The sequence below is a fragment of the Drosophila willistoni genome, assembly GCF_018902025.1.
Source record: "Drosophila willistoni isolate 14030-0811.24 chromosome 2L unlocalized genomic scaffold, UCI_dwil_1.1 Seg168, whole genome shotgun sequence".
Lineage (NCBI taxonomy): Eukaryota > Metazoa > Arthropoda > Insecta > Diptera > Drosophilidae > Drosophila > Drosophila willistoni.
The window spans coordinates 5,702,619-5,716,455 of NW_025814047.1; the positions used below are offsets into that span (position 1 = coordinate 5,702,619).

The 13,837-nt window shown below is 41.1% G+C and overlaps 4 protein-coding genes across 6 annotated transcripts in view; 3 read left to right on the top strand and 1 right to left on the bottom strand.

Annotated features, from left to right (window-relative positions):
- The window catches only part of LOC6640991 (low-density lipoprotein receptor-related protein 6), a 31,684-nt gene extending 25,981 nt beyond the window's left edge, over positions 1 to 5,703 (top strand). For all 3 annotated transcript variants that reach the window (XM_023174990.2, XM_023174991.2, XM_047009795.1), the window contains exons 3-7: positions 380 to 3,396; positions 3,459 to 3,616; positions 3,678 to 3,947; positions 4,013 to 4,637; positions 4,707 to 5,703. In XM_023174990.2, the coding sequence (XP_023030758.1) occupies positions 380 to 3,396; positions 3,459 to 3,616; positions 3,678 to 3,947; positions 4,013 to 4,637; positions 4,707 to 5,507 (4,871 nt within the window). In that variant the 3' untranslated portion in view covers positions 5,508 to 5,703. The remainder of the gene's footprint in view (positions 1 to 379; positions 3,397 to 3,458; positions 3,617 to 3,677; positions 3,948 to 4,012; positions 4,638 to 4,706) is intronic.
- Positions 5,704 to 6,557: 854 nt separating this feature from the next.
- On the top strand, positions 6,558 to 6,987 carry LOC26530001 (cytochrome c oxidase assembly protein COX19). Its single transcript, XM_015178699.3, has 2 exons — positions 6,558 to 6,773; positions 6,843 to 6,987. The coding sequence occupies exons 1-2, from the start codon at positions 6,661 to 6,663 to the stop codon at positions 6,985 to 6,987; spliced, it is 258 nt and encodes an 85-aa protein (XP_015034185.1). The 5' UTR covers positions 6,558 to 6,660.
- LOC111518420 (phosphopantothenoylcysteine decarboxylase) lies at positions 6,984 to 7,735 on the top strand. The gene is made up of 3 exons (XM_023175053.2): positions 6,984 to 7,158; positions 7,221 to 7,360; positions 7,436 to 7,735. Exons 1-3 carry the CDS (start codon positions 6,984 to 6,986, stop codon positions 7,703 to 7,705), a joined length of 585 nt encoding a protein of 194 aa, XP_023030821.1. The 3' UTR covers positions 7,706 to 7,735.
- LOC6640993 (cyclic nucleotide-gated cation channel beta-1) lies at positions 7,736 to 13,548 on the bottom strand. Its single transcript, XM_002063869.3, has 5 exons — positions 13,327 to 13,548; positions 10,342 to 11,997; positions 9,276 to 9,425; positions 8,784 to 9,213; positions 7,736 to 8,718 (listed from the first exon to the last, which is right to left on the bottom strand). The coding sequence occupies exons 1-5, from the start codon at positions 13,342 to 13,344 to the stop codon at positions 7,802 to 7,804; spliced, it is 3,171 nt and encodes a 1,056-aa protein (XP_002063905.3). The 5' UTR covers positions 13,345 to 13,548; the 3' UTR covers positions 7,736 to 7,801.
- Between the last annotated feature and the right edge of the window lie 289 nt (positions 13,549 to 13,837).

A 13,837-nucleotide genomic window follows, 5' to 3' on the forward strand; every position in this document is an offset into this window, starting at 1 on the left:
AAAAACGTCGTTTTAGTTTTTTTTTTTAGTTCCTGTTGACATATCTTGTTGTGCTCAGGGCTATTCATAAGCAATTAGATCAGCGCAGGCTGCAACAGCAGCAGCTGCTGCTGCAACAACTGCAGCTTGAAGCACAACCACCCACACACAGAAACACACTCATATATGTACACACACACACACCCACACCTACACCCCATGATGCAAACAAAAAGCTGTGTGCCTGGGCGTAGTTGCAATTTGCATTTAACTAAAAACTAAGTATTGTTAACCACTCGACTTAAGAGAGGGGGCGGGAGAAGGGGTAGAAACAACTTGTTATTTATTTCTAGCAGCACTAATTAACGCTCTTTCTCTCTCTTCCATTTTTGTCTTGCAGTACATGGCCCCATATCATCATCTTTGGTATCCAGCTCTTCATCATCATCATCATCGTCATCGTTGTTGTCTTCCCCCTCCAATGCCTTCATCAATACACCGGCCACATTGCTCTTTACAACACGCCATGACATTCAGATTGCCAATATAAGCCGACCCACGGGCGGACCACAAATCGATGTAATTGTCAAGGATCTGGCTGAGGCCATGGCCATTGATTTTTATTATGCACGAGGATTGGTCTGCTGGACGGATTGCGGACGTGAGATAATCGAATGTTCCCAAATGAACTCCACCACAAGGCAACAGGGACCCAAACAGACTGTGATATCGACGGGTTTGGATAAGCCCGAAGGATTGGCCATTGATTGGTATACGGATAAAATCTATTGGACGGATGGTGAAAAAAATCGCATTGAAGTGGCCACTCTGGATGGTCGTTATCAGAAAGTGCTCTTCTGGACGGATTTGGATCAACCGCGAGCGGTGGCCGTTGTCCCAGCCAAACGGTTCCTCATCTGGACCGATTGGGGAGAATATCCGAAAATCGAGAGAGCCAGCATGGATGGAGATCCACTGAGTCGTATGACTCTGGTCAAAGATAATGTCTTTTGGCCCAACGGGCTGGCTGTGGATTTGTCAAGTGAACTAATCTATTGGACAGATGGCAAAAATCGTTTCATCGATGTGATGAAATTGGATGGCAGTAACCGAAGGACAATAGTGAATAACCTAAAGTATCCCTTTAGTTTAACTTACTTTGATAATCGTTTGTATTGGACTGACTGGCAGAGGGGTAGCCTGAATGCATTGGATTTGCAGACACGTGAACTGAAAGAGTTGATAGACACCCCCAAGGCCCCGAATTCGGTAAGGGCATGGGATGCGAGCCTACAACCGTATGAGTATAATCCGTGTGCCCATCAAAATGGCAATTGTTCGCATCTCTGCCTGCTCTCCACAAATAGTCAGGGCTACAGTTGTGCCTGCCCGACGGGTGTGAAGCTAATCTCTGTCAATCAATGTGCCAATGGGAGTCAGGAAATGCTTTTCATTGTCCAACGGACACAGATTAGTAAGATATCCCTAGATTCTCCCGACTACACCATTTTCCCACTACCCCTTGGCAAAGTGAAATATGCCATAGCCATAGATTATGATCCTGTGGAGGAGCATATCTATTGGTCTGATGTGGAAGCCTATACCATACGACGTGCTCATGCCGATGGCACGGGTGTAATGGATTTTGTCACCTCCGAAGTGCGTCATCCGGATGGTTTGGCTCTCGATTGGTTGGCGCGTAATCTCTATTGGACAGATACGGTAACAGATCGCATTGAGGTCTGTCGCTTGGATGGATCAGCACGAAAAGTTTTGATCTATGAGCATCTGGAGGAGCCTAGAGCTATAGCAGTGGCTCCGTCATTGGGTTGGATGTTCTGGAGCGATTGGAATGAGCGTAAACCCAAGGTGGAACGAGCCTCACTCGATGGCTCTGAGCGTGTGGTCTTGGTATCCGAGAATCTTGGATGGCCCAATGGCATTGCCCTGGATATTGAAGCAAAGACCATTTATTGGTGTGATGGCAAGACGGACAAGATTGAGGTGGCCAATATGGATGGCTCCGATCGTCGGGTGGTTATCAGTGATAATCTGAAGCATCTATTTGGTCTGAGCATACTCGATGATTATCTCTATTGGACGGATTGGCAGAGACGCTCAATTGATCGGGCTCACAAGATCACGGGAAATAATCGCATTGTTGTTGTCGATCAGTATCCGGATTTAATGGGTCTGAAAGTCACCCGATTGAGGGAAGTTCGTGGACAGAATGCCTGTGCGGTGGGGAATGGCGGTTGCTCACATTTGTGTCTAAATCGTCCACGGGATTATGTCTGCCGCTGTGCCATTGACTATGAATTGGCTAATGATAAGAAAACATGTGTCATTCCTGCTGCCTTTTTGCTCTTCTCTCGCCAGGAGCACATTGGACGCATATCGATTGAGTATAATGAAGGCAATCACAATGATGAACGCATTCCTTTCAAGGATGTGCGTGATGCTCATGCTCTGGATGTTTCGGTGGCCGAGAGGCGCATCTACTGGACGGATCAGAAGAGCAAATGCATATTTAGGGCCTTCCTCAATGGTTCGTATGTGCAGAGAATTGTAGATTCTGGTCTTATTGGACCCGATGGCATTGCTGTGGACTGGCTGGGTCATAATATCTATTGGTCCGATGCGGAGGCCCGTCGCATTGAGGTTGCCCGTCTTGATGGCAGCAGTCGACGGGTCCTGCTGTGGAAGGGAGTGGAGGAGCCGCGTTCGCTAGTCCTTGAACCGCGACGTGGTTACATGTATTGGACAGAATCACCATCGGACTCTATACGAAGAGCCACCATGGATGGCAATGAGTTGCAGACAATCATAGCGGGAGCTAATCATGCGGCTGGTCTCACTTTTGACCAGGAAACAAGACGTCTCTACTGGGCTACCCAGTCAAGGCCAGCGAAAATCGAATCTGCCGACTGGGATGGACGTAAGCGTCAGGTTTTGGTCAGCAGTGACATTGATGAACCGTATGCCGTATCCCTGTATCAGGACTATGTCTATTGGAGTGATTGGAATACGGGTGACATTGAGCGTGTCCATAAGGCCACCGGCCAGAATCGTAGTTTGGTGCACTCGGGAATGACTTACATTACCTCGCTGTTGGTCTTCAATGATAAACGTCAGACGGGTGTGAATCCCTGCAAGGTAAACAATGGCGGTTGCTCTCATCTCTGTCTGGCACATCCCAGCAGAAGAGGCATGGTCTGTGCCTGCCCCACACACTATCAGCTGGCCAAAGACGGCACCTCCTGCATAGCTCCACGCAATTACATTATCTTTAGTCAAAGGAATAGTTTTGGAAGATTGTTACCTAACGCCACAGATTGTCCCAATGTGCCATTGCCAGTTTCGGGCAAGAATATACGAGCGGTGGACTATGATCCAATAACGCATCACATTTATTGGGTAAGTCGTGGAAAACGATTTGTTTAGATCCTTGAACTAATCTCTCTTTTACACCAATTCAGATTGAGGGCAGAAGTCATAGCATTAAACGTTCTTTGGCCAATGGTACTAAAACCACTTTATTGGTCAATTCCGGGCAACCTTTTGACTTGGCCATTGATATAATTGGTCGTCTGCTCTTCTGGTCATGCTCTTACTCCAATAGCATTAATGTCACGAGGTGAGTTTAAGAAAATTATATTTTTTTTACCTTTAAATGATTCTAATGCATTGCTTTTCAGTTTTCTGGGTGAATCCATTGGAGTGATCGATACGGGAGATTCGGAGAAGCCGCGCAACATAGCCGTGCATGCCCAGAAGCGTTTACTCTTCTGGTCCGATGTGGGCAGTCATCAGGCTATTATAAGAGCCCGAGTCGATGGCAATGAACGTGTAGAGTTGGCCTATAAGCTAGAAGGTGTTACCGCTTTGGCTTTGGATCAACAATCGGATATGATTTACTATGCCCATGGCAAGAGAATCGATGCCATGGACATTAATGGCAAAAATAAGTGAGTGGGAAAAATCTTTCTGGAAAACATTTACTAAAGTTCTTGGTTTGTTTGTTTCTTTGTAGGAAAACTCTTGTGTCCATGCACATATCCCAAGTGATTAATATAGCAGCTTTGGGCGGATTCGTCTATTGGTTGGATGACAAGACGGGAGTGGAACGCATCACGGTGACGGGTGAACGCCGTTCGGCGGAGTTACGAAATCTGCCCCAGATCACAGATGTACGTGCCGTCTGGACTCCAGATACAAAGCTTCTACGGAATCATACTTGCCTGCATAGTCGTACCAAATGCTCACACATTTGCATAGCCAGCGGCGAGGGCATGGCAAGGACTCGTGACATTTGCTCGTGTCCCAAACATTTGATGCTACTCGAGGATAAAGAGAATTGCGGCGCCTTGCCCGCTTGTGGACCCGATCATTTCACCTGTGTGGCACCGGTGGCTGGGAATAGTGATATGAATAATGATTGTATACCAGCCAGTTGGCGATGTGATGGTCAAAAGGATTGCCCTGATAAATCGGATGAGGTGGGCTGTCCCAGCTGTCGCCCGGATCAGTTTAGTTGCCAGTCCGGCGAATGCATTGACAAATCTTTGGTCTGCGATGGCACCACCAATTGTGCCAATGGCCACGATGAGGCTGACTGCTGCAAGAGACCTGGGGAGTTCCAGTGTCCCATCAATAAGGTAAGACTAAAAAAGAGGTGTCCTATGAAATGCAAAAAGATTAATGCAATTTTCGCCATTCTCCTTTAGCTATGCATTCCCGCCGCCTTGCTCTGTGATAACTGGGAGAATTGTGCCGATGGTGCTGATGAATCACCTGACATTTGCCTACAACGTCGCATGGCTCCAGCTTCGGATAAGCTGGCCTTTATGATACTGATTGGTGGCACAATGTTTACAATATTCTCGATTGTGTATTTATTGCAATTTTGTCGCACACGGATTGGCAAAAGCCGCACTGAGCCCAAGGATGATCAGGCCTCGGATCCCTTATCGCCATCGACTCTTAGTAAATCGCAAAGGGTGTCTAAAATAGCCTCAGTGGCTGATGCCGTGCGCATGTCTACTTTGAATTCAAGAAATAGCATGAACTCCTATGATAGAAATCATATAACAGGAGCTTCGAGTTCCACCACAAATGGCAGCAGCATGGTGGCCTATCCCATTAATCCACCACCATCGCCGGCAACACGTTCACGTCGTCCGTATAGACACTATAAGATTATCAATCAGCCACCACCGCCGACTCCATGCTCCACCGACATTTGCGATGAATCGGATTCGAATTATACCAGTAAATCGAATAGTAATAACAGCAATGGAGGAGCCACCAAACATTCATCCAGTTCGGCCGCTGCTTGTTTGCAATATGGCTACGATAGTGAGCCATATCCGCCGCCGCCAACGCCGCGATCACATTACCACAGCGATGTTCGTATAGTGCCCGAATCCTCGTGTCCGCCATCGCCATCATCGCGAAGTTCCACATATTTCTCACCGCTGCCACCGCCGCCATCGCCCGTGCAGTCGCCAAGTCGTGGTTTTACGTAACATTTTGAGATATACATGTAGAACAAATACCCCCAATACCCTCCCTTCCTTCCCTCCCTCCTTTTCGTCCGTTGTGTATTATTTTTTTATATCTAAAGTTTATTTTAAGTTTCTATATATAACTAATTTGTATATATATGTGTGTTTAAAATTGGTCATTTAAGGCTTTAACTATTTTTAATTTATGGCAAAGTTAGTACGATCTCGTTAAGTTTCATTTTTTGCCAGCAGATGACGACGAATTGTTCGCAACAATAGACTGCAACAAAAACAAAACATTAGCAAGTAATTAATTAAATAATAAGCTATTTAATAAGCAACAACAAAAACAACAAATTAATATTCATATCGGTTTTTGTTTTTCCTTTAAATATCTACACAAAACAAATTAATTCCGTGTGCCAAATTTAAAAACCCAACTTTAAAAAAAACCAGACAAAATATCATCATTTAAAAACCATTAAAAAACATGCAATCATTTTACCTAAAATCTAGTTTAAAAGAGAGGAACTAAATAACCTCAGATTTTAGCATTTAGTTGCCAATTGTATATAGCCAAAATTTTCTCTAATTGATAATAACAAAGAAAAAGAAAAACATAAACAAACAAAAAAGCAATACTTGTGGCAACACATAAAACACGCCGTAAGAAAAAGTATGGAAAAAAATGCAACTAATTCAAATGTCTTCTTAATTGTTATAAACACCAAAAAGTGCCTCAGTAATATTGCGTTTAATAATTTTAATTTTCTCTCTTTCCTAAAATCAGTTTTCTTTTATCATTCATAGATAAATAAAAGTAAAAATATCCAATATACGTAGTTACTTTTACTGCAATCATATATATATATAAACGAAATATATATATATACGTATTTATAGTTAATTTTAGTAAACTGAACATGTAAAATTGTATTTTTTAAATATACAAACAAAAAAGTGCAGAATTTTTAAAAATTTGAAATCGACTTACTATTACGCGCCCGACTATCGATAACTCTTTGTTGACACCGGTGCTCAAAGTTGATTGAGTGAATGAGAAAAAAATCGAGTTGGCAGCCCTCGAGTTGGAGAACATTCTATTTATTTACATACAAATTTCATAATTTTTTTTACAACCTTCACGCCGAGTTTTATCAATGAATTATCTTAAATGACTTCCCAAATCTACAGCCAAAAGAAGTTTATACCAACACCACCGGAGAAGGGTTCATTTCCATTGGACCACGAGGGATTGTGCAAGAAGCAATTTCTTATCTACTCCAGGTGAAATTTTATTTGTGAGATTAAATTTAAAGCTGGAGAGGATTGCAATATTTTGGTTTAATCTTTTAGTTGCTTGCGCCGTAACGCACACGACAATAGCCAGTGCCGGGTGGAGGCTCAAGCTTATCTTGGCTGTCGCATGGAAAACAATTTAATGGAAAAAACTGAGTGGTCGAAATTGGGATTCGAGGACAAGCAGAAGGAACAACAATGAAACCCGAACGTAATGTGATTATTGCAGCCACCGGAAGTGTGGCTACCATTAAGTTATCTGCCTTAATAATCGCTTTAAGTGATGAACAGTTACCCTATAAATTTAATTTAAAAGTTATCATTACCGAAGCAGCCAAACATTTTTTTGAACTAGAGCAAATACCCGAAAATGGTGAGAATAAGATTTCAAAGATTCTTAATCTCAATCTTAACGAGGGTAATCTTCTTTTCCAGTTCCTATCTATCATAATCGTGATGAGTGGATTAATTGGAATAAACGCGGGGATCCTGTGATCCATATTGATTTGGGCAAATGGGCGGATCTTCTGGTGATTGCCCCACTTAGTGCAAATTCTTTATCCAAAATAGCCTCTGTAAGTGAAATGAAGAAGTCGATTATATTATCTCTTCAAAGATAACTCTCTATCTGATCTCGTGACACAACTTAGGGGATTTGTGATAATTTCGTGATGTGTGTTGTACGCGCTTGGAATTTGGAGAAACCATTACTTTTCGCACCTGCCATGAATACCCGAATGTATGATCATCCCATTACAAAGGAGCAAATTGATAAGCTAATCAGTTGGGGTTACAAAGAAATTCCCTGCATTTCCAAGACTTTGATGTGCGGTGATACGGGAAATGGTGCCATGGCAGAGGTCTCGACCATCAAAGATTCTGTTGTGGCTGCTTTTCAATTACAACATCCAACTGAATAAAAAATAATTATAATTTGTTATGAGAAAATAGCTTATTGACATTTATTATATTTATATTTGGTTTATATATACTTTGCATAAAACTCTGGCGATATCTTAGACATCCTCTTGGACAGATTCCATGGAATTATTTGTCGACTGATTAATGTGAATCAGAGCCTTTTCCGAATCGGTGAGATTAATGAATTTGTGCTTGGATTTTAATTCCTGTTGTATAGAGGATAGAAGATCGGGTGAACCACGTCCAGGTTTCATATGGAAACTATCCCGAATATTCTGTTGCTCGTCCTGTTCACATTCGGCTGCTCCATTGACATCCATGCAGGGTTCCACAATAGTCTCCATTTGCAGAGATTGACGTTTACGACGAAGACGTTTGGATCCCCGTGTAATAAGAACCACTGCAGGTGACTCATACGGCAGAGCTTGGATAACTGTTTGGAGTAGTTTTGGTGCCGATTCTGGTGTCTTCGGATTACCAATGACCACATCTGCCTGCAAAGCACTGCGAACTCTTTCACGTTCCTCCTCACGCTCCCGAGCCGCATTCTTACGCATCAATTGGCGGGCCCGTTTCTTCAATATGGCCTGGGCATTGGGATAGTATGCAATAACCTCATTTAAATCCGATTTCGAGAGCACAAACAAATTCGAATAGCCCTTGGAGCGGACATCAGCAGTGCGACGATCGGCTCCATTGATGCCCAGTAAACTGATCTCTCCGAAGACGGATCCCTCGGTGAGAGTGGCCAAGACAACATCACTATTGGGTCCACCCATCACCTGGACTTGACCCAGTTTAACAATATACATTTCACGACCCACTTCACCCTTTTGGCATACAAAATCGCCGGGCAAAAAGGTTACGGCACGTAATTTCAAGACCAAATCTCGGAGCAAAGCCTCCTCACAATCAGCAAAAAGTTGCACCTTCGATAGGGTTTGAATATGCACAGAGATGGCTATATCGGTCTTTAGATTAATGGGTAAGGCATCCAATATATTAGATTCATCTAAAAAAGAGAGATTTTGTATGAAGGGAGAGTTGAAATGGAGGCTAGTAAAAAGTCCAACTCACCTAAAGTTCTCTGCTGCTCCCAGGTGAATTGAAACCACATTTTGACCCTCGATTGAACCTCTTGCGAGAGATTCAAGCGTCGCATGTACTCCAAAGTCTCATCTTCTAATTGACGATATTCGTGTTTATTTCTCGTGGCCGTCGATATAATATCTCTTATTTGACCGATCAGCAAGGCGAAAACAAAGACACCCATTAACCAGGCCACTGTCATGAAGACATATTCCCCCTGACGTTCCGGTTTGGGGTTTTTACCTATAGAAGTTGCCGTTTTGGTGGCAAAAGCAAAGCATCTCACATAGGGATGCCCTTTGCCACTAAAGACCCAACGATTCTGACCCAAGCCCTGATAATCACTATAGGCATAGTACAAGGCGGCGGTTATGTGAATCATATAGAGCATATAGGTAAGGGTTTTGGCCACTCGCACCTAAAGGAGAAAAAATTATTTAGTAAATGTTTATAGGGGAATATTTTTGAATTTGAACTTACAAAATGCGGCGAAGATATGACACGATCCAATAGACGAAATACTTCCCAGAAGCTTTGTATCTTAAAGAAACGTGGAAAACGTAGCCAAACCGCATTGGTCCCAAGTTTTAGATAAAATAGCTCTAGAGGAAGTAGGGCCAAGAGATCCAGCTAAAAAGATATAATTGTTAGTTTTAAATTATCTTTTATAGACTAAACGAAGTGAAATTCGCCCACTAAAGTATGCTATAGGAAGTCTAATTTTTGTATATGTTGTAGCTAAAAACTAGCCCTTTTTGCAAACATGGTTTATAGAATGTTTTTTTTTTTTTTGAAATGGTGTAAATATGCCCCCTAAAGTATGCAATAAACATTTGTGTATAAAGAATTTTGGTTTAAGATAAGATTTCGCTCTGAGTATAAAGAATTCAAAAATGAGCTGCAGTTTAAAAATAGTTTTTCTTGCTTTCAAAATTTATAAAGAAATTTTAAACTTTAACAAATTCTAAAGGAATAATATATAGTAACTACGTCCACTTAAGTATGCAGTCTTATTTGTCAATATGTATATTATACAATAATATTTATTTTATTTTTGCACATTTTTGCACAATTTCGTGAAAATCCACTTCATTAATGGAAAATAGATTAAAAGCATGCCCAAGTGCTCGAGTTTTGGCTGAAATTTGTTCAATTTCTGCCGAAATTTAAGACTTTTTAGAATATACTATAGAATTTTAGTTAAAATTAATTCATTTTGAATCGTCTATCAGTCATTTAATGCATCGGAGTTATAATATAATTATAATGGTAAAATAAAATGACTTATCGAACCATTAAAAGTATGCAATTTGGTCAAATTTTACATTTCTCTGCGAATTACAAGAAATAAATGGTCAAATTGCAGAAGGAAAAAAATCAAAATTATTTTTTAGTCTTACAAAACTGCCTGTGAAATCTCAATACGCTAACATTAAAATTGTAGTTTATGCCAATATTTTCGACACTACCAAAAATTTTCTGCATAATTTTACAACCAATTAATGCATACTTTAGGGGGGCAGACCTCATTATGATCTCAACTCACCTTAAATTGCAGTTTTCGCATATAATTCTTCCGCGTTAGATTTTTGTTTTTGACCCAAAATCCCTCGAAAAGATACATAACACGATGTTTAAAGAAGACCACATCCAGGAGATAAATTATATCCGCACAGAAATCGCAAGCCAACCAGATATTCGTATTCTCTTTAGTTTGAAATGGAAACGAAGCACGCAACGGAATGACCCAGGCATTGTAGAGAAACGACACAGAGACAACACATAACCAGGATATATAGATCTTGCCCTGCGGATCGAGAGTACGTTCATCATTGTTGGCGCCACACAAACTCGAGCATAGCCAGACATTCGAACGTGGTGTATCCGCTTCAAAGAGACGACCACGATGATGGGATGGGGATTGGCCGGCAGGAACCAAACGTATCTTATTCTCCGGCGAGGGATGCAAACTCTTGGTGCTGGAGTGCAATATAGATCCTCCAGCAACTGCCCCATTGGTGGGTGGCGGTAAAGATGGTGAACTGGCATTACTGCTCGACGGTGTTGGCGGCAATTCTATGCGTGACTTGACCTTATTGGCCCGAGCCGTAAAACGACGCACCAAATGACGCACTTGATCACGTAGAAATTGCTGACCCTGGGAATCCAAACTACCCGCACTGCTGCTCGGACGATGGGCATCCACATCGGATTCCAAAACGGCCACAATTTCACTTTCATTCAGCGAGGAGGAACGTTGCGAACGTCGCCCCAAATTGCGATCTTCATTTTGCAACTCAGGCGATTCATTATAACAGATCTGCACATCCTTTTCGTCCTCATCAATGATGGGCTGAGAGCAGGGATCACATTGATCAAGCTCAGGCAGAACCACCTGACCCGTGGCTGCTGCCAATTCTTCAGCTCTCTGGACAGCAATGGGATCCACATGGGGTTCTATTGTATTTCCTTGATGAATCGGCACTGCTCCAGGCAGGGGAGTCATTTCAAAACATTCCGGTTCTAAGACACGACGTACACTATCCGGACTGACCAGAGGCTTCTCATTCTTTAATATATGCTTGACCAGGGCATGAGTGGCTCCTATATTACTCTGACTGGGCTCCGAATCGACGCATCCAATGCGTCCATTACGAAAATATAGACGCGAATGATAGAATCTCGGACTATGTGGACGATGCCGCCGTCCCGGAGCCTTAAAGGCATTGATCTTATAGGTGGTCTTCTTCACCGGACTTGGGGTTTTGTTCTCCTTATCCCGACGAGCCACCTTTTGCTCCAGTTCCCTCTCCTTAAGCTGCAACTGCTGCTCTTGTGCCTTTTCCTGTTCAAAAATCGCCTCAGTGGCACTAACAAACTGTTCAATCTCTTTGATATCCTTGGATATCTCTTCCAAACTGCGTCTAACATGAGCCTCCTTCTCCCCGGGACTGGAATAGCGACGATGCTCGGTTATTTGATTCGGTGTATTGATCACATTCCTCATAAAGGCATGACGTTCGAGAGTCTCACAGAATTTTGGCGATATCGGTGGCGTTGGTTTCTTTGTGCTAATGGGCGTGGTCGCCATCCTTTTTAGCGGTTTCTTTGGTATATCGTCGTAGGAGAAATTCTCCAAAATATTTGGTGATGATTTCAATAATGATGCGAGCTCCTCGTTGCTATTACGCTGGTTCACCTGCTGTGAATGAGACAAAAACACAAATAAAAATGAATTTGAATTTTGTACAAATATTTTTGAAGGTAAACCGGCACGCAAATGCAATAAAAACAGAAACAACACAAGCAAAAACTGATGCCTCAATATGTGCCTTGCATGCTAATTGAATTCCAGTAGATAGCCAACACCCCACACAGTCACAATAAGAGAGACTTTAATGAACGAGAAGTATAAGGAGGGGGTGAGGTTTAAGCTCATCCATTCATCCATCATTTGAGCAGGCGAAACAGTTGTGGCACGTGCCCTGGCTTTGGTCATCAGTGCAAGGACGTCAAGTTCAAGCAACAACAACAACAGAAAGTTCCCTTTTCTTGGAAATCCTTAAGTTCATTATCACCCACACGCAACCTCCCACTACGCTTATACCCTATCAAGTCATTTGGGTATATGCAAATTTGGGACTTTTATTAGAGACATAAACCTGAGAAAATTTCAGAGGTATATATGACCGATTGACCTGAAATATAGCAATGATAACTATAGAATTTCATAATTTCCCAAATTTTCTATAGACTCTGTAATATTTTTAATTGATAAATAAACTTAAAACTACTTATACTTGTAAAAATTTCTACCAAGTTCTTAAATTTACCCATATTGCAATCTCCTTTTAAAGACAGATCGGGAAGTTATAAGAACTTTAAATGGATTTCGTTTATGTTTCTGTTCATTTTTAATTTATGTCTAGCATATATTCTGATGCAACTCTGGTATGAATTTGATATAAACATGAATACTATTCCATGAAATCTAAACTATAGCTCAATTAGAGTAGAAAATTTTTTTCAAAATGGATATAGGATACTTTTAGTCAATGGAGGATTCAGTTATGTCAAATGCTATGCAATTTTGGAAGGTAAAATCAGCCTTGGATATCAGAAAACAATTTTATTAATATGAATCTGAGAGAATTACAATTTTAGAGTGTTTAGAAAAGTTTTTTGATAAGAAAAGTTTTGATTTTCAATATATGGACAAACGGCTAGCTTTTTATTTCCTTCAAAAGTTAGCCTAAGACCATTTTAATAGTCTAAAAATTCAACAATTTTCAATTAATTGTAATATTTTTTAACATTTACTGCCTTTTTGAATATGAGTACATGCTAATTTATTATAAAGTATTTATAGAAGCGAAATATATTAACAATAAATCATGAAATTTCCACTTCAAATATGAAACTTGTAACCAAAAGATTAATTAAAATCCCTTTTACCAATTTTGTTATAGTAGAGTATTTGCCAGTCGTCTATGACAAATTGCTTAAATTGTATTATTCTCTTTTCAGTTACCTTTCGGAAGCGTGCCATTTTGTAGTCAGCAGAGAGGTCACTCACACAGTTCAAAGTTCAGGGTCTTGGCCAATTAAGTGGAATGCTTGTCGCGTGGCCAACGCGGCGTATGATTAACTAGCAGCAAAAAGCAGACACCAGCAGCCTTTACCTCTTATCTATGTCTCATCGTCGATTCTGGATCTCTGGGGCTTCTAACCATATGTTATCTATTGATTTTTCGCGCAGCTGCAATTCGAATGAAAAGAAAAATCAACGCATTTAGATTCAAGTTTTTTTTTTCTTTGCTTGGGTTTATATTTCTTAATCAACAGGTGGTCAAATATTTGATTTTAATCGAAAAAGGGGAGTAAACTTTAAGGAAAAAAACTAAAACCTATTTGGATTTGATATACATTTGGAAACTAATTTTTTGATATTTATTTTTTTTTTTAGTTTTATGGAATGCAATTTCTCACTTACTTGCAAAAGAAAAATTACGCAGTTAACTAGTTAAATATATAAATGCCAG